Source organism: Mustela lutreola, chromosome 5 (genome assembly GCF_030435805.1).
Source record: "Mustela lutreola isolate mMusLut2 chromosome 5, mMusLut2.pri, whole genome shotgun sequence".
Taxonomy (NCBI): Eukaryota; Metazoa; Chordata; class Mammalia; order Carnivora; family Mustelidae; genus Mustela; species Mustela lutreola.
In genome coordinates this window covers 89507830-89526406 of record NC_081294.1, presented here as the reverse complement: position 1 = coordinate 89526406, position 18577 = coordinate 89507830, and the positions used below count along the sequence as shown (strand labels likewise).

The window sequence follows — 18577 nt, the reverse complement described above, 5'->3', positions numbered from 1 at the left end:
TTACTACATGTTCTGGTGCCTTCTCCTGAGTATTGTCCAGTCTTTTCCATTAATGTAAGAGTTCTTTGAAGGCAAGCATTACATACCTGTTTTGCACAACTCCTAATACAATAGTCCTTCAGCCCACTTTACAGAAATTGGATACTCATTTAGTGCTAACATGTAGGAAGAAATTGACATCTTTAGTTTGTTTAAACTAAGGTTGTTTGCCACGTAAAGTTTAGCAGTGACGAAACCTTTTGTACTGGTGAAAATTCTTTAAGAACAATCACATCTTGATTTTTAAAAATTTGAGTATTTGCAGAACAGATTTTCTGATTAAGTCATGGAACGTATGGCTCATTAGATTGTTATAGTTATACCAGGTGGTGACCCTGTGCTCCTGTAAACAGAACCTCAGCATATCTTTTTCTGTAACAATTTAAAGACAAAGAATTTAAATTTAAGGTGGAATACTGATGGAGGGAGTATGGTGGGAAAAACTTTAAAAACTGACCTAATAGCAATCGTAGAAACCAAAACCAAAAACCAAAAACCAAAAAACAACACACACACACACAAAGACTCCAGTTGAATCAGACTATTCTGTTCTCTGTTTTATCTGGATGTATTTCTTAATTCCTTCTTAAATCATTGTGTTTTTAAAATACAAAAGAAATATTCTTAGTTCCTGAGAAAAGTGATTTGATTTCAATCCTGAACTCTCTGTAACATCCCTAGACTGCTGGGGATATCTCTATGCAAAGGTTTGGACTCCCTTACAATCCGGTGTTAAAGGCTTGCATTTCCATTTTCCATACAGTGAGATTTAACAGGCTTTATTATAATACTTGCCTACTTACTTGAATTGTTGTAACATTTTAAATTTATTTCCAGTAGTAAATTAAATAGGCAAGAATTTTTTTTTTTTTAATTTTAAACCTCCTTTGAGTGTGTTGAAACCATGTTGATCACAAATGAAAATCTTACATCAAAAGAAAAATAAGGAAATAACTATGAAAAACTAGATTTATTTTACCCTTTTATAGTTGACTATATAAAGTTTTGTATACCATCAGTAATAATTGAAACTTCAAAATCATTTTTAACTACTCTTACAAAAACTGTATCCTCCTCTGGAATGTCGTCAGTTTAAATCCAAAGAGATCACAAATACTGTTCTTGGATGTAAATACTGCTGTTCCATGCTTTGAAAGAGCCATAATTAGCAAGGTTGTACAACACAACAGCAACCTGTAATGTGTTCCATATGTGGTATTTTAAAACCTTTTGTTTTAGTTTCTAACAAGAGAAAAAAAAAGAGTCCATTTTATTTCCTTGGGATTTGTCTTATAAGGTGCATCAGATTGAATTTAGCGAACAGGGAAGTATTCCTCCTTATCTAGCTAGTGCTTGTTTATTCTTCCCTTATAAAAAGCAAAGGACTAGCAATTTTCTTTTATGAACGGGGACTGATGACAGATAAATAACCCTTGCGGGAGAGGAAGGTCAAGTTCAAAGTTTTTCTTTCCTTTGGATTCAGGAATAAGCAAATGGAAAGACTAGCCAAACAGCCAAGCAGCAGACATCTGATGGTTAAGCCCTCCCCCCAGGACTTTTTATGTACATAAGCAGAAGTCACTGGAGCAGCTGCAGCGCATTAGTTCCAATAGTTTAACAGGCTGCTTTGTAGCGCTGACAAAGCCAGGCTAACGCAGAGGCTTCCCTCCATATTCCCCTGATCGGCAGAGCAGGGGTGACGTTTAACAAGCTTCCGCTGAGGAGTGCGCTCTTCTCGTCTACACCCAGCCCCACCTTCAGGGAGAGACTGAGGCAGGCGACCAAGCTGGATCGGACCTGCTTCTCTGGACGTTTCCCCGGACTCTCAGAGAAGCAGCCACTGGAAAGACGCCAGGGAACCACGTTGCCCTGGATTGTCGCCAACTGTACAAAGTTGACCCGGAAAATGGCTCAGCAGACGACAAGCCCGGACACCTTAACAGTACCTGAAGTGGATAATCCGCATTGTCCAAACCCCTGGCTGAATGAGGACCTTGTGAAATCCTTGCGGGAAAACCTGTTGCAGCAGGAGAAGTCCAAGCCAGCCAGGAAATCGGTCTCTCCTAAGCTCTCTCCAGTGATTTCTCCGAGAAATTCCCCTAGGCTCCTGCGGAGGATGCTTCTCAGCAGCAACATCCCTAAACAGCGGCGTTTCACGGTGGCACATACGTGGTAAGGTTTGCGAGGCTGACCGGAATTGGTGGCGGTTACGGCTGGTGATCTGTGCGCCTCCCCCGCTTTCGCTTGTGTGGGTAGGGAGGGAGGACTCTCATCATTCCTCACCTGTGATTTATGGGAAGTCTTGTACCTTACCAAGGGATCCCATAGTTGTCCTAGTCAAAGCAGAAATCCTTTAGACTGGGAATCCTTGAAGTGGGTGGTTCCCAAAGTTCAATACCCATTGCAAGTTCCTACAGGAAAATTGGATTCCAGATGTCAAATAAGAATGCAGTTTTACTCCCATACCGATGTGGTGGTGTTTCTTTGATTTCATAAGCTAATATCCCTGCCAGGTCCTGTAACTACCTAGGAAAGAAAGGACCAGAAAGGAGAGGAGGAAAATCATAGTTTGTTCTCCTTTCTGCATAACACCCAGTTGAACAGAGATGTGTGTGGAGAGACTGTACTGTGTGTTTAATGGTATGCCCCTCAAGCCCCTCCTTTGCTACTGACTTTAATGTATTTATAAACTCAAACATGTCTTTCCAATGGAAAGAAGAAAGGGTTTAGGAATTCTGTGCAGGAAATTTCTGGCCGTTACTTGGTAATATTGTTGTGTTCTTTGATTTTGGATTCTGTGTTTTGTCAATATTTTTATTTTCTTTGTGAATATTGTTACCTTTTTTTATAATAGGTGAATTTTTATGCATATTTTCACCTAGTTTTTTAGATGAGTCCTGATATTTTCCTGCTTTTATAAAAACAAATATTAAAATTTACTATTGTCTAAGCTCATTATAGTGTTTTGCCTGAGGAGAGGCAATTCTAAGCTATGATGGTGTGTGGGGGGGAGGGGTTTGTCTGTGATACATATTTGGTTTATTTTAGGTAGCAGTAGGTTCTGTACACTACCTGCACATTTTGGTAAAATGAATATTATGAGAAAGAAAACAGCTGAAACAAAACATAATGAATCTGGTAGTTGGGAAATTGATTTTTTTCAATACAATTTTTCCATAGAAAACCAAAGATCATGCCAGAAATGGCAAAGCAAATCAAAGAAATAAATAAATCAGAAATAATACTTCTAGGGAAAAGGCAGCAAGAAGTAGAGAGGGTCAAAATCTAAACTAGCAACATGGCCATACCCTGGACTGTATTAATATCGTAGGTGAAAATAGATGACAAAGGAAATACACATCCCACCCAAAGAGATGTCCAGCCTTAGAATTTTAATTTCAAATAGCTAGATCTCTCACTGGAGAAGTGTTCTTATTTCCTCCAGGATTTTAACTAGATGGCATTTCTGTGTTATTTAGATAAAATGCTCATATGGAAGGTAAGAAAAACCATGCATTATCCAAGCTTAAAAAGAAATTCTGGAAAAGTCACTTTTCTCTGAATAAGGTATTGTTGAAAAAATTAGAGGTTAAGTATGGGGTAAAAGACATAGTTAAACCCTGGGAGATGCTCTGAGGAGAGTGATGGCTTCAGACCAGAGCAGGAAAGCTGCTCATTTATTTTCCGCATGGATATTGTTATCTTTTTTATAGTGGGTGAATTTGTTTTATGCATATTTTATAAAGAATCAGGCCAGAATAGGGTGCCAGAGCAGGAAAGCTGACTCTGGTTCATGAAGATACCAGAATTTTGATATCCAATGTCCTTTTTGGTTGAGATACTTTTAAAAAATTATACTTCCTAAATTGTACTCATTGTTGAATAGATAAGCCTCAGTTCGGTTGCTTGATTTCCAACTGAGTGAAGCAACCTAGAGTTCATCTGAAGGTTATCTGAACTATTTAGACATGTTGAGATGTAATGTAAGGAAGGCAGGAAATCTCATGAAGTCAGGCTTTCTTCTGAAATTTCTGGCACTTCCTTTTCTGGTGCTGTTTGGGGGAACACCAAGAGCACAATTTTCTGACGGTATTTTATTTTGGTATATCATGTCTCAGCTAGATCAAGGAGGCATCAAAAGAGCAATGGAAATGGAAAATAAAAATCATAATATCATTCTCAGTAACTCAGGAGGATCCTCCTATCTTTTGTGAACTAAAAGCATCAGCAAGGGATTTGGAAAGAGTACCTCACATCCTCATGTTGGTTCAATGATCCCCAAGACTTTTGTAATATCCATAGGTATTTTTTTTAAGATTTTATTTATTTATTTGACAGAGATCACAAGTAGGCAGAGAGGCAGGCAGAGAGAGAGGGGAAGCAGGCTCCCTGCTGAGCAGAGAGCCCCATATGATATGGGACTCGATCCCAGGACCCTGAGACCATGACCCGAGCCAAGGCAGCGCTTAACCCACTGAGCTACCCAGGCGCCCCTCCATAGGTATCTTTTAACAAATATTATTTTAGGAATGCCTGGGTGGCTCAGTCAGTTAAGCGGCTGCCTTTGGCTTGGGTCGTGATCCTGGGCTTCTGGGATCAAGTCCTGCATGGGGCTCCCCGCTCAGCAGGGGGAGCCTGTTTCTCGCTCTGCCTCTGCCTGCCTCTCTGCCTACTTGAGCTCTCTCTCTGACAAAAAAATAAAATAAAATCTTAAAAAAAAAAACAAATATTATGCTACCTGTGCTTTCATAACTTGGACTAAACACTATGCAGAATTTAAAAAAAAATTCCAAACTGTTTTGATGTATTTACATTTTTTGATACCTAAACTGCTGCTACCACTACCACACTCAAATCCTTTGCTCCTCCTAAGTTAGATGATGAGCCATTTAAATACATGCCTTATATGTTTACCTCAGAATGTTGGTTACTGTGCCTGTTATTCCTGTCCTTCCAATATTTTTAAATTTATTGAGGTGAAAGTGTTTGATTTGTACATACTGATGAAAGAACTGAATAAGAGCTATTCATTGGTTTGAAATAATTTGCCCTCTGGTTGAAAAAATAAATCCCATTTGAAGCATTTAAATAAGGCAATCATGTTGCTCTACAACATACTCTCCGAATCTTAGTGGATTGACACCCTAAATGGTTTCATCTGCTGCTGCTTCTCATGAGTATGTATGCTACCCTGGAGTGTTTCAGCAACCTGGGATCTTACCACCTTGTAGCTCCACTATTTATGACACATGATTTTTAAGGACACCATGCTCAGTGGAATCAGGGGAAAAGAATGGGAAGATGACATGTGTAAGTTTTTATGATGCAGGCCTAGAAATACACATATCACTTATTTCTTGGTTAGAACTCAGCTCAATGAGCACATCTAACTGCAAAGGACGATGGGACATATTTTCAGCTGTTTCCAGGAACAAGATCAAACAGATTGGGTGAATAGCTAGCCCATTTCAATTATAGAACATTATTGCCACCTGCTTTACCCTTTATACCATAGTTGAATTCCTTGAATAACATTTATGATGACCAGCCCTTTAACATCTCTGCACACTTCCTGGATGAGAGTCATATAGAGAAATTCTATTTGTTGGCAAGTCTATTGATTGGGATGTCCTTGCTAATATTCAGTTGAACTCTCCTTCCCTGTTATTGTTATGCTTGGGTCCAGGATCTGCTTTGAAAACCGGACAGCCTGAATCTCTCCTCTCTCCTTAATGTAGCCCTTAAGGGAAGAGGTATGGAGTAACCTGCTGGAAAGCCAGGACCTTGTTCAATTATTCCTCATACATCCATTAATCAATATTTTCAGTGTTAACAGGTTTTTTTTTTCTCTTAAACAAATTATTCTCTTAACTATACATCCTAACACATTCCACCTTTATTGTGCTATATTTACTAGGTTGATTGTGGTTATTTGGATTTTCATGACTCATTTCTAGAGTAGCATACTGAGTTGACACAATGTTTCAGGTGTTGTGTGACTTGTATGGAGAGCACCTAAACAGAAGCTAGCCTACCTGAGTTTTAATTCTGACTTCCCATTTACTAGTTGCATGATTTTAAACAAGTTACTTGTCGTAATGCCTCAATTTTCCTATTACCCAGTTTCCTGGGAATAGTAAAGTATCTTTTAGGTGTTGTGGTTTTATTAAGTATAGTATGTGTAGATTACAGTGTAATGTACAGTGATCGACATTGAATGAGTGTCATTGTAAGTAAATATTTTCCTTATTACATATAATACACGTCCATTATTCCAGCCTTGGTCTGCCTGGATCTTCAGGATCACTTGATGATTGTCTTGTCAGTTGTTTGTGAATGGATTGGGCTAAAGAGAAAATATGCAAAGAGACCAAGAGTTTGCAAGAATAATAGGTGTATGTCAGTTTCATGACTATGGAAAAGGAGAAGGCAGAGAGGAGATATATTCCTGAGGTGGAACCATAGAACTTGACACCTCTTGCCTTCCTACCCCATTCCACATGTCATTCAAATCTCTTTGTTCCTGAGAGTTTCCTCCTGTTCCCCCAAATGAAAATAATCTGCCACTTCTTCAGAATCTATAGCAGTTCTTTCAATGATTATTCATAATAATTACATCACTAGCTAATGTTTATTGAACAGTGTTTTTTTGGGTTTGGGGGTTTTTTGGTTTGTTTTTGGTCTCCTACTGTGTGTTAAACTAGAACCCTCTATGTCTGTGCTTTTTACCACTCTGTTTTATCATTTTTACTTAATATTTAGTTCCTTCTAGTCTAGTGATTATAGACAGGACTCTTCTTTCATCTGAGTAGGGGATTCCCTCTAGATGTCGAGAACTCCAAAGTCAATGTGATCTCTGGTGAAGAAAACATAATTTCCAATATACGTTTATTTCAGGAAAATCAGATAGTCAGGAAAATCTTTATGTTTTTCAGGTTTTCTTTTTAATGTACACTGTGAATGAAGAAAAGTGTTTTAGAGGGTGTATAAGTAAAATTAGGGATTAAGGTTTCTCCGGGTAGGTTGATATCTTAGGTAATATTTGTTGTATGACTTACCCTCACAAATTCTGTGTATACATGTGTGTTTTTATTTTTACTATTTATTTATTTATTTATTTTTAGAAGATTTTATTGATTTATTTGACAGACAGAGATCACAAGTAGGCAGAGAGGCAGGCAGAGAGAGAGAGAGAGAGAGAGGAGGAAGCAGGCTCCTCAGGAAGCAGAGAGCCCGATGTGGGGCTCGATCCCAGGACCCCAGGATCATAACCTGAGCAGAAGGCAGAGGCTTTAACCCACTGCACCACCCAGGGGCCCCTACATGTGTGTTTTTAGTTACAACATTTAAAGGTAGAAGAACCAGTTAGTAACATCCTTAACAAAATAATTTCTTTAGATGTATTTTTGAAAGGTCTCTTGTAGGAGACTTTTAGGTAATCTAAAGATTTTTAGGGAGCTAGATAAGTGCTTTTGGCCATATTTTTATTTATTTTAGATTTCTCTTTATCTGGCTTTGGTATTAGATATAAAACTGTTCATGTTTAAAAGTAAACATTTGCTTTCTTGAGTCATAATTTCTTCAGCAACTGTACTTGTTTTTATGGTTAATAAAAGAGAAATATGCTATAAATTTTCTTCAAATTAAAGAAGGGAGGAAAAAACCCTTCCCTATCTATAAAGGAGTAATCTAGCCATTTAGAGAGTTTGTAGCATGCACACACACATGCACATACGGGCACATGAGTAGGTTTTCAAAGCCAGTGTTATTGATGGTATTTGAGGACTCTCTCCTTTGTTCTAGTTCTCCTATATTTGCCCTATGTAACTTTAAGGTGATCTTTTCTCTGTCCTTTATGATACAGATATCCAGAGACAGGCATTGCTAGTGTTTTCTGAGGAGCTGAGAACCCAGAGGTGAGCTGTGAGTATAGTGTGATACCAGGAGGTGGGAAGGAAGTTTCTGGGGAAATTATCTGGGGAGCACAACAGGAAGTACTGCAGGCATGTTGGGTGGGGTCACTTGGCTGAATATTTAGCTGTGTCTCTGGCGTAATTGGCTGTGTATTTTCAGCGGAAATCTTGGGGGCACTGGAAGTTAAGGGTGTCTGTAGCTTTTAAAAGATTGATTCGCCTTTCCTACAAATCAGAATACCCCTGGAGGATATTCCTCTTAAAGAAGTTGCCAATTGTCTTGCAATATTTAAGAAATTACAAAGAAAAAACCTTAACAAATGGTTGCTGAGGCAAAATGAAGAAAATGGTGAAATGACCTGGCAGTTTATTACACATATGTGCTTTCTGTGACTTTTGACATTTATATTAAATCAAAGGAGAACACTTGAAGCACGTCCACACCAGCTGAAGCCATTACTACTAATGGTAAATATACCTTTAAGCAAAAACAATCTTTTTTGTAAACTTGGCAAAAGTGTTGAATTAAGAAGAAAAGAATTGAATCTCAGAGTTCATTAACATTATTTTTCAATCATGGTTTTAATTTTCACAGTCACTCTTTGTATACATATCCTTATAAGTAACAAGTTCCTGTGAGGTTAGGTAATTAAATGAGGTTCAGCACTTTTTATGGGTTTTTTTAGACTGGAAGTTGCTAAAATTGTTCTTCAAGTAGCAGTTTCAGGAAGAAGTTTTATTATCACCAGTGTAGCAAAATTATGTCATTGTTTTTTTAATGGATTTGCTTTTGAAAAGAAATCACGTTTTTAAAACGTGATTACTTTAGGAGAGTTGAAGCCCTCTATTACTAGCTCCACTGGCCACTTATATTTGACCTTAGTTACTCAACCTTTTTCAATTGTAGAGTCTCTATTTAAAAGTCATATGGTTATAAAGGCATTTGATATTTACAAGTAAAAATTTGACTAATTAAATTTACAAAGTGATAACAAACTGTGGTACATTTAAGATAAGTAATTAAAAACCAAGTTCCAGCTTGGTGGTGTAAGTGAGTGAGGTAGACGCCACATGGATGTAAAGAGGGACAGAATTCTTTAATAATTCTGTGACTCATTAAAAGGCTGCAGGGCCTTCAGAATGAAAATCAGTTGGTATTCACTCTAAGATACGATCTAGAAGCCATGATTTTAGGTAGGAAATATGGAAATCTATAGATAATAATAAAAATCCAATTAAAATTTTCTTTTATGGTATCTTCAATTATATACTATTTTAATGTATCAGTCTCTTCTGCATATATAAAATAGGAAAAAATCCTTTTATCTTTCATGTTAAAGGCATAAATGCTCTGTTTCACATGAAGTACTTATTCACAAAGTGAGATCATCAGTTGATATGAGAAGAATCATCCAACTTCATTTTGGAATAAAAACTTTAGGTTCATAATAACATAGCTTATAATCTTAGATTTATTATAACATAGCCCTTAATGATTACTCTCTAGCTCAGCATCAGGTTTTTTTTCTTTTTTTAAGATTTTTTTTTTTTGAAAAATTTTTTTTAAAGATTTTATTTATTTACTTGAGAGAGAGACAGTGAGAGAGAGCATGAATGAGGAGAAGGTCATAGAGAGAAGCAGACTCCCCACAGAGCTGGGAGCCCGATGTGGGACTCGATCCCGGGACTCCAGGATCATGACCTGAGCCGAAGGCAGTCGTCCAACCAACTGAGCCACCCAGGCGTCCCTAAGATTTTATTTTTATTTATTTGATAGAAATCACAAGTAGGCAGAGGGGAAAGCTGAGCAGAGAGCCCGATGTGGGGCTCGATTCTAGGACCCTGGGATTATGACCTGGACCAAAGGCAGAGGCTTTAACCCACTGAGCCACCCAGGCTCCCCCAGCATCAGGTTCTTAATGTACATTGGCCTTCAAACAAGAATTGAATTTAAGTATCATTAGCTGTATTTTCCATATGCAGATGCTAGGGTTCATAAAAATTTTTGTATAACCAAGATCAAGTAGCTCTGAAGCCATGAAGTGAGTTGAGTTCAAACTTGAACAAAGGTCTGCCTAACTTTCTATCCTGCATTCTTTCAGCAAAGCAACCCTTGAGCTAAGAGTCACATTCACATTTATGTCTCTACCTTGAATGTATATTGAGGCAAAAACAATGAGTGTTCAGTGACTTTACCAGAATAGTGGTGAAGTTCACAGAAGGGCAGGGGCAGAATTCATTCTTGGTGTAGAATCTTAGTTTATTTGTTTACACATGTAGCTTGTAGAATGTAGTTGTTCTTTTTATGATGAAAGTGAATGTATGTACAGGAGAAATATATGTCTTTGGTGAAGGAGGGCTTCAGAGTCAATAGAGAGTATTCTGATTCAGAGTAGTTTTTAAAATAAGACTGGCATAAAGACAAAACCAATCAGAATAATTTTATTTTCAGTGATTCAGAGGAAAAGGCAAGGAAGGCTTGGGCTCTAAAGAGATCAACTTAAAAATCTATTAATGTTTAGTTCCAGAAGAGCCAGCTGGAAATGATGGTTTGCAGGCTCAAGTCACTAAGCAACAGAGCAGCAAACTGCTTGGTAACCAGAGCTGGCCTGACTCACAGGCTGGCTGCGAACAACCGGATAGCCGGATAGGAGGATAGGAGGACCAAAGCCCATCGTACCTCAAAACAATCTCCTTCTGTTCATCTGCCAGCCTTCATGCCAGATCCCTTCATTATGGGCTCGTCCCCTTGACTTAACAAGATACCTGCCTTTTGAATAGAACTGTCTCTGGGGCCAGAAATAAATGCTGTCTTTCCTCTTTCAAGTGACAGTTCTGAGATTGTCTTCTTCGGGTCAGGACATCATTTGAAATGTAAGGTTTAATGAAAGAAAAGGAGTGAGAACATTGGGAATCAGTGGCCTGACTTTAGGTTTTTGTGAGCTAGTGTATACAGGACCAGATTGCCTGACTTCATTTGGTGATACCTGTCTTTGAACTCTGAGAGCACAATACCTTGCTATTTGTTTGTCATTTTGTCATCTTCTGCTATCTTCTATTTCATGTGTGCAATTTGCCTGTATAGCTGAACTATTAGTTCCTAAAATGTAGCAATCTCTGTATCCATCTGGAGTGCCAAGTGACACCTGTATAATACTCATTTAGTAAATATTTATTGTTTAATTGAGAAACATCCCTTCCATTACTGTGCCTCTTATGCTAAACTGCCAGGGAGATCTATACTCTTCCAGCCTTAAAGTCCTGGTAATGTGGTATTTGAATGCCCTAGTGGAAAGAAGTTTCAAACTCAATGATTAACCATTTATATGGATTTTGTCACCATGAGTTTGTGTGTGTGTGTGTGTATTCTGGGTTTGCACACACTAGACTGGTTTAATTTAACTGTAGTATATGTGTATGAATTAGTATGTTAGAGTATCACAAATTTGTCAAGTATATGCATTTTAACAATATTTAGTTTACGTTTTGAAATTAAATTATGCCTGTTGTATTTCTGAAGAAAATAAACTTACATAAATATATTTGTGATTCTTAGGAAATTACTGAATAACTAGCTTGTAAAGCTCTAATGACTAATCCTTATCTCTTAGAATTCATAGTGGTTAAATTATACACCAAGACCTAAGCTTATAAAGGAAATGTCAAGATTTTGAGGAGAAGTTTAAAAAAAAAAGAAAAAAAACCCCACCTTTTATAGTTCCTTTTTTAGGATGACAATTTAGAGAAACTTTGAACTGGCAGGAAACTAAGCATCAGTTCTCCAAAGTAGATCTTCAGAATAAGTAAAATTGAATAATAGGAAACTTTTTTGAATACATTTAGCATAGAAATGTTATTTTAATGTAAATATTTTCTCTATAGTTCAATCTATATTTATTTTTACATTGTGGTAATTTCAAACCAACCAAATTTCCTTTCCATTACCCTTATGAGTAGCCCTCTGATCAAATTAGCCATTATTAAAATAAAGTTGTTTCCTCTGTATATTGTTATTAATAGGGTATGTTTTTTTTTTCATTTTCTTATAGTACTGATTTCATATTTATATTTACATATGATGAGTGTGTACTGTTGGTCTTTGGAAGTAAGCAACTTTCTGATTGATAAGAATACTTAGATTATCGGGCGCCTGGGTGGCTCGGTGGGTTAAGCCGCTGCCTTCGGCTCGGGTCATGATCTCAGGGTCCTGGGATCGAGTCCCGCGTCGGGCTCTCTGCTCAGCGGGGAGCCTGCTCCCTTCTCTCTCTCTCTCTCTCTCTGCCTGCCTCTCTGCCTGCTTGTGATCTCTGTCTGTCAAATAAATAAATAAAATCTTTAAAAAAAAAAAAAAAAAAAAAGAATACTTAGATTATCATTTCTGCTTATTTTTTTTTAAAGATTTTATTTATTTATTTGACAGAGAGAGATGACAAGCAGGCAGAGAGGCAGGCAGAGAGAGAGAAGGAAACAGGCTCCCCGCTGAGCAGAGAGCCAGATTTGGGGCTCGATCCCAGGACCCCGGGATCACGACCCGAGCCAAAGACAGTGGCTCAACCCACTGAGCCACCCAGGCGTCCCTATCATTTCTGCTTATTTACCTTCTTTAGGTTTATAGTATTTGTTTTCTTTGCTTTATTCTCTGCAGCGTGATTTTTTTTTTTTATGACTCTCTACTGAATAAGTGCCAAAGAGAACAACATATGATTTATGGGTAGTAATAACTAAGCCATATATGAATAGGAGGCTGATGACGCACAAGGTTGAATGATGTAGCTCTCTTCTGAATAGAACCTGGCTTCCTTTAATAAAGCCTTCTTATTAATAACAAGAGCAATATCATTAATAGTGTGATCATTCCTGTATCACCTTTCCAGTTTAAGGTCCATCCATGAATCATGTGCACTGTTTTACATTTAATTTTTATAATGGACTTACATTTTTATTTAAAGGTCTATATGTTTAGGAAAGAAGCTTTATAACATTACTGTAAATTGGAAACCTGTGTCATTTATCATGCATAGAAGATCACTGAAACAAATACAGGTAAGAAAGATTGCACAGATTCAAGTGTAGGAAGATTCTATGACTGACTGAAGGTTCTGAACCTGAAGTCTGCTCTCCTTTTAAAATGGTAGTTAGCAAGTAATACAGAGATGTGAAAGACCAGTTAAGCCTTTCTCCTTAAGACAGTAAGAATGACAGAAAGAGATTTGGAAAGGAAATAACCTTCTCAGCATTTAATTCAGAATTTTAAAATTCACTAAACCACAGCACCTATGCCTAAAAACCATCCTGGTGTAACATTAGACCTTATAATACACTAGCCCGGTGATCCTTGAACCACTGGAACTTCCACTGTTGGAAGAAGGACATTGCTCCTTACAGACTTTTCACATCTGAATTGTTCAGTTGAAAGTAAACACACTGAATTTGGACTGTGTAATTCCAATTCTGAAGCGGAACGTGAGGTGTTGTTATCCTGTTTTACCACCACTGTCTACTTACTACCTACCTGGTAGCTACACAGATGTAAATAAACGTAGAACTGGTCCATGAAAAATGTGTGCCCTCTAATGTCAGCTTTCAAGCCAAAGAGCACCAACATGAACATTTTAAGAGTGTAGGATCACCATACAAATAAGTGAAAGCTGAGCAAGTGAGGAGTCTGATTTTTCTATACCTCTGTAATCTTCTGAAGAATTTACTTAATTCTAGACTCAAACTCCTGCGTAGGACAGGCTTTGTAATTCACAAGGCCCAATGTAAAGTAAAAATACAGGAACACTTGCTCAAAGGAGTGTGAGGAATTTCCTGACAGCAAAAGCTGAGCCTTCAGTCCAGCCCACGCCTTTTGGAGAGTGTGGTCCTTACACAGACGTCTATGTGGTCATGTCTATGGAACCAGCCTTGCACCCACAGCAGATCTCAGCTGGGGCCCCAGAAGTCACATTTGTGGACAGCTCTACAAGTGAAGCTGGAACCATCGTTTGACAGACATTTCTTAGAGGAGCATCTCCCATTGGCCACCTCCTTCTCTTTTTACACTATAGAGACTCCAGAAGACTGATATGCTTTGGAGTAAAAAGTGAAAGTCAGCAGTGCACCAACTGTAAAGTAAGGAGGAGCATTATCTTCCCTTCATCTTGAGGGTTTTCTTCACAGTGGAACAAGTGCATGCGTAAATTAAAAGCAGTTTTGCCTTTGCATTTAAAATCACTTACTGATATGCTCAGCATCAGCAATGGCAGTATGCTATTAGCATTTGATACTATTGCTGACCCCTCCTTGAAACTGTCTTATTCACTGGTTTAACTCCTATTTCTCTGAGATCTCTCTTCTCTTCCTTCATTGACTTCATTTCCAACACAAATTGAAGTGCCCTCCCATTATGTAATTAGCCCTTTGGCCTCATTTCAGCATGCTCCCTGCACCATCCACCTGAAGTCTGCCCCAGCACCAGTTGCTAGCTTCATTTAAAATATGACAAAACCCAACTCTTAAGCCTGGCTCAAGATCTGTGTGTCTCTTCTGGACATTTCCACTTGGGAGCTCTACTCTCACCTCAGATACAATGTGAAAAACTGAGTTCACTGTTTCCCCACTTCTGGTTTTTCTATTTCTGTTCTTAGAACCACTGCTTTCTCAGTCATGTTTGACTCCTCTTTTGCCCTTTCTCTGGCTAGGCCTATAGATTAGTTCATCTGATATTTCTTGCTTTTCTGTTTTTTCCTGATACCACTATCTGTTTTAGCATCAGCCTTATGTTTGGGCTAGTTCAAAAACATCCTAACTATCTTTGTGCCACCAGTCCCTTCCCTCTGAGGATATGCTACCTGTGCTGTCTCCTTAATTACCTCAAAGTTCTGCAATCTCTTCCTGCTATCTATGGTGGGGGTAAGCTGATGTTTTTCTGTAAGGGGCCAGAGAGTAAATGTCTCGAGCTTTATGGGCCATGGCCTCTGTGGCATCTACTCAGTTATGTCACTGTAGTGCCAAAGCAGCCCAAGACATAAAATGGGATGAGTACGCTCAATGAAACTAGTTACAAAAAATTGTAGGAGGCTGGATTTGGCCCACTGGGCTATAGTTTACCAATCCCTGGTCTGCAAGATAAAGTTCAGACTCCTCTACTTGGCATCGAAGTCTATATTATCTGTTCTAAACCTTATCTGGTATTGGTTCCTGTGGATACTTCACAGCATTTATTCTGGAGCTGAGTCTTGAGCACGGTTTCTCAGCATTGCCACTGCTGACATTTGGATCCAAATAATGCTTTGTCATGGAGGCTATCCTATGTATTGTAGGATGTTGGGAGCACCCCGACCACTATCCATGAGATGTCCGTGATCCCATCCTATTATGAAAATCCTAAAGGCTTCCAAACATTGTCAAATATTCCTCAGAGTGGGTGGGTGAAAACTGTGCTTAGTAAGAACCAGTGATCTAGAGAATAAGCTTTATGAAGGGAGAAATGAGTTCCGCTTCATTCACTGTGTCCCTAGCATCTAGTACAGTCTTGTGACACAGAAAGATGTCTGGAAACGTACTGTCTGGTCCAGCTTTGTTCCTCACTTACTGTGAGCTCTTAGATGCATCTTTTATACTTATAGGCCACCATTAAGTTCATCTGTAAAATGGAACTATACATAAAGTCATTCAAAATTTCAAATGATAAACTTAATAAAAAAAATCTTTGAAAAGAATAAAATACTAATCAAGCATAATGTGAAAATAGTATTGGTGGGACACTATGGGTAATCTGAACCTCTTGAAATCTAGAAGTTTGATCACCTCACAAACTGTGTCTACCCCCTGAAAATCATTGTATGGGATGCTATTAGGGCATTGTCTTTGCTCTCAAGAATTAGATGGGGCATAGATGATAACTCAAGTAACTGAAACAGCAGCCAGAACTGCAAAGAGTGGAAGGAGTTTTTAGGAGGCAGAGATTTGTTTCTGGAAGTGGGACTTTCTTGAGATTTGAGATGGAGTATAAGATGGCATGGTCACAAAGAAGGGCCTGAACATTTTGTTAGATTATTTAATTAATCATAACTATAATTGAATTAGGTAGAGTTGATTTATTTGCCTTCTTTTCTTCCAAATTTTTATTAAATTCTAGTTAGCATATAGTGTAGTATTGGTTTCAGGAGTAAAATTTACTGATTCTTTACTTACATATAACACTCAGTGCTCATCACAACAAGCACTTTCCTTCATACCCATCACCATCTAGTCCATCCCTGCCACCTCCTCTCCAGCCACCCTCATTTTGTTCCCTATCATTAAGAATACCTTTTTTTTTTTTTTTAAAGATTTTATTTATTTCTTTGACACAGAGAGAGAGATCACAAGTAGACAGAGAGGTGGGCAAAGAGTGGGGAGGGAAGCAGATCCCCTGCTGAGCAGAGAGCCTGATGAGGGACTTGATCCCAGGCCCTGAGATCATGACCTGAGCTGAAGGCAGAGGCTTAACCCACTGAGCCACCCAGGCACCCCTAGAATACCTTATTTTAATGGTTTGTCTCCCTCTCTCTCCTCTTCTTTTTCCCTTCCCACAATGTTCACCTAATTATCATATTTTTAAAAGGAAAAAATGAGGCCTAAAAAGGAATTTGATATGAACATAAAACCTGGGAGATTTGAGTAGGGAGGGAAATGTAGTGAAGTATGGAAGGAGAAGAAATGAATTCTTTTTGTCAAAGGAACAACTGAATCTCCATGGGAACTACATGGGGTTTGTGTGAGTTTGAGTCCAGCTCAGAGTATCTCCGGGGAAGGTAGGCTGGAATCAGGTTTTGAACATCATCTAGCATTCTCTGTCTCCCTCCCTCCCTCTCTCTCTAACAAACAAAGACACCAGTGATTTATAGGCTTAAATGAAACACAGTCAATTTTATCTTTCTTAACAGCTTCACTCCAACCAAATAAAAGGAAGTGACATTTTGAGTTATTACCCCATGCTAAGCTTGCTAAGCTTCAAGTGTGTGCACTGAAAACTCTCAATAGTTAGAATGTGAGAGTCAGTGCAATTAGACCAATCTACACTATTTTCAGTTAGATAATATCCTATCCCTTCTAAGATAATCCTCCTGAAATAGCAGAATATACAATTTTCTTTCCATTCAAATCAGGTGTGTCCATTCCACTTGTGGCGCTTATGTTCCAATGCATAGAACAGAGACATTATTTACAAGGACTGTGCCTGCTTTTTCATTAAGTTGCAAGAGAATGCAATACTTAGAACACATCTAGCAGTTCTGATGGTCTCTATACAGAAAACCATCTTACTCTGAAGACATTTTATCTGTTTCCACACTGGCTCACCAGGGTAAAAATCAGAAGCTAAATATCCTGCTATCCATTCATCCACTCAAAAAATAATTTCTGAGTGTCTACTCTGTATCTGTCACTCTTCTAGGGATATAGCACTAACAACAACAACAACAACAAGATAAAATTCTTCCCCTATGGAGTAGTACTCTAATGGGGGGGTGGGGGACAACATACAGATAAATATTTCAGTGGGTCAGAGAATGATAAGTACAGCATAGAAGAATAAAGCAGGGCTAGAGGATAGAGTTTTGTATAAGCTTTTTGGGGTGGACTCTATAAGGTAACATTTGAGCAGAGATTGAAGGGAAATGATTATAAAATAATCTAGGGGAAGACCATTTTAGGCAGAAATGAGGTGTGCAAAGGCTCTGAGGGAGGATATGATGGTGTGTTTGAGGGAGGGGAATGTTGTAGAAAATGAGATCAGAGTCATTGAAGGGGGCTAGATCATGCAGTGTTTTGAGGCTGGAGTAAAGGATTTGACAATATGGGATGATCTTTTTTCTGGGTGGTACATCAAAGAAAGGAGGATTAACAATGGAAGTATCTGCCTAAGGGAGGACATAGTCTGTCTTGAGTTTTATAAGAATTGTCCAGGCTCCTGTATGGTAAATACAGATGTGGGGAAGAGATAAAAATAGGGAAACCAGTTAAGACATTATTGCAGGAATCCAGGTGAGATATAATGATGGTGCAGACTAAATAGTAAAATGGTCATGATATTTTCTGGAAATATAGAAGAGCAAGAAAAACATTTCTCCTTTATGGGCCATAGTACAAAAATGTAGAAGGCACCACTCGGGGCTGAAGTAAAGCAGCATCGTCAATGGGCAGCTAGTACTGTTTACACAATAAGGTGCACGAGACACAGAAGAGATTGAGAATACAGGGGATTTTACTGAGGACAGAGTAGGAGCACTGGAAGTTACAGTGGAGAGTTTGGAGTTTGGGGGGAGGGCTGTGGATTTAAACCAGATGAGGGGGTTTACAGGTCCTCTGAGGATAAGAGACTGAGGATGAGCAATATCTTGGCAGTCTTGGGGTCCTTGTGTTGATGAGTGTGAGTCAAAGACAAGGATCTCAGTGGAGGCTGTGCAGTTAGAAAAGCACAACTCATCAGCTGGGACAGCCATTCTTTTGGGTCTGTTTTTTTTTTTTTTATATTTTTATCTTTATTTTTTATTTTTTTAAAGATTTTTATTTATTTATTTGACAGAGATCACAAGTAGGCAGAGGAGATCAAGAGGAAGAAGCAAGCTCCCCATCGAGCAGAGAGCTTGATGTGGGGC

At 38.4% G+C, this 18577-nt stretch overlaps 1 protein-coding gene across 2 annotated transcripts in view; it reads left to right on the top strand.

The window, feature by feature from the left end:
* Window positions 1-1465: 1465 nt before the first annotated feature.
* PDE4D (phosphodiesterase 4D) overlaps window positions 1466-18577 on the top strand; it is a 785924-nt gene continuing 768812 nt past the window's right edge. Inside the window, exon 1 of one of the 2 annotated variants that reach the window (XR_009353968.1) lies at window positions 1466-2211. Coding sequence is in view for 1 of the 2 variants with exons in the window: in XM_059175042.1 (XP_059031025.1) it covers window positions 1946-2211 (266 nt within the window). In the remaining variant the exon portion in view is untranslated. The remainder of the gene's footprint in view (window positions 2212-18577) is intronic. The other variant, XM_059175042.1, reaches the window with a different exon arrangement.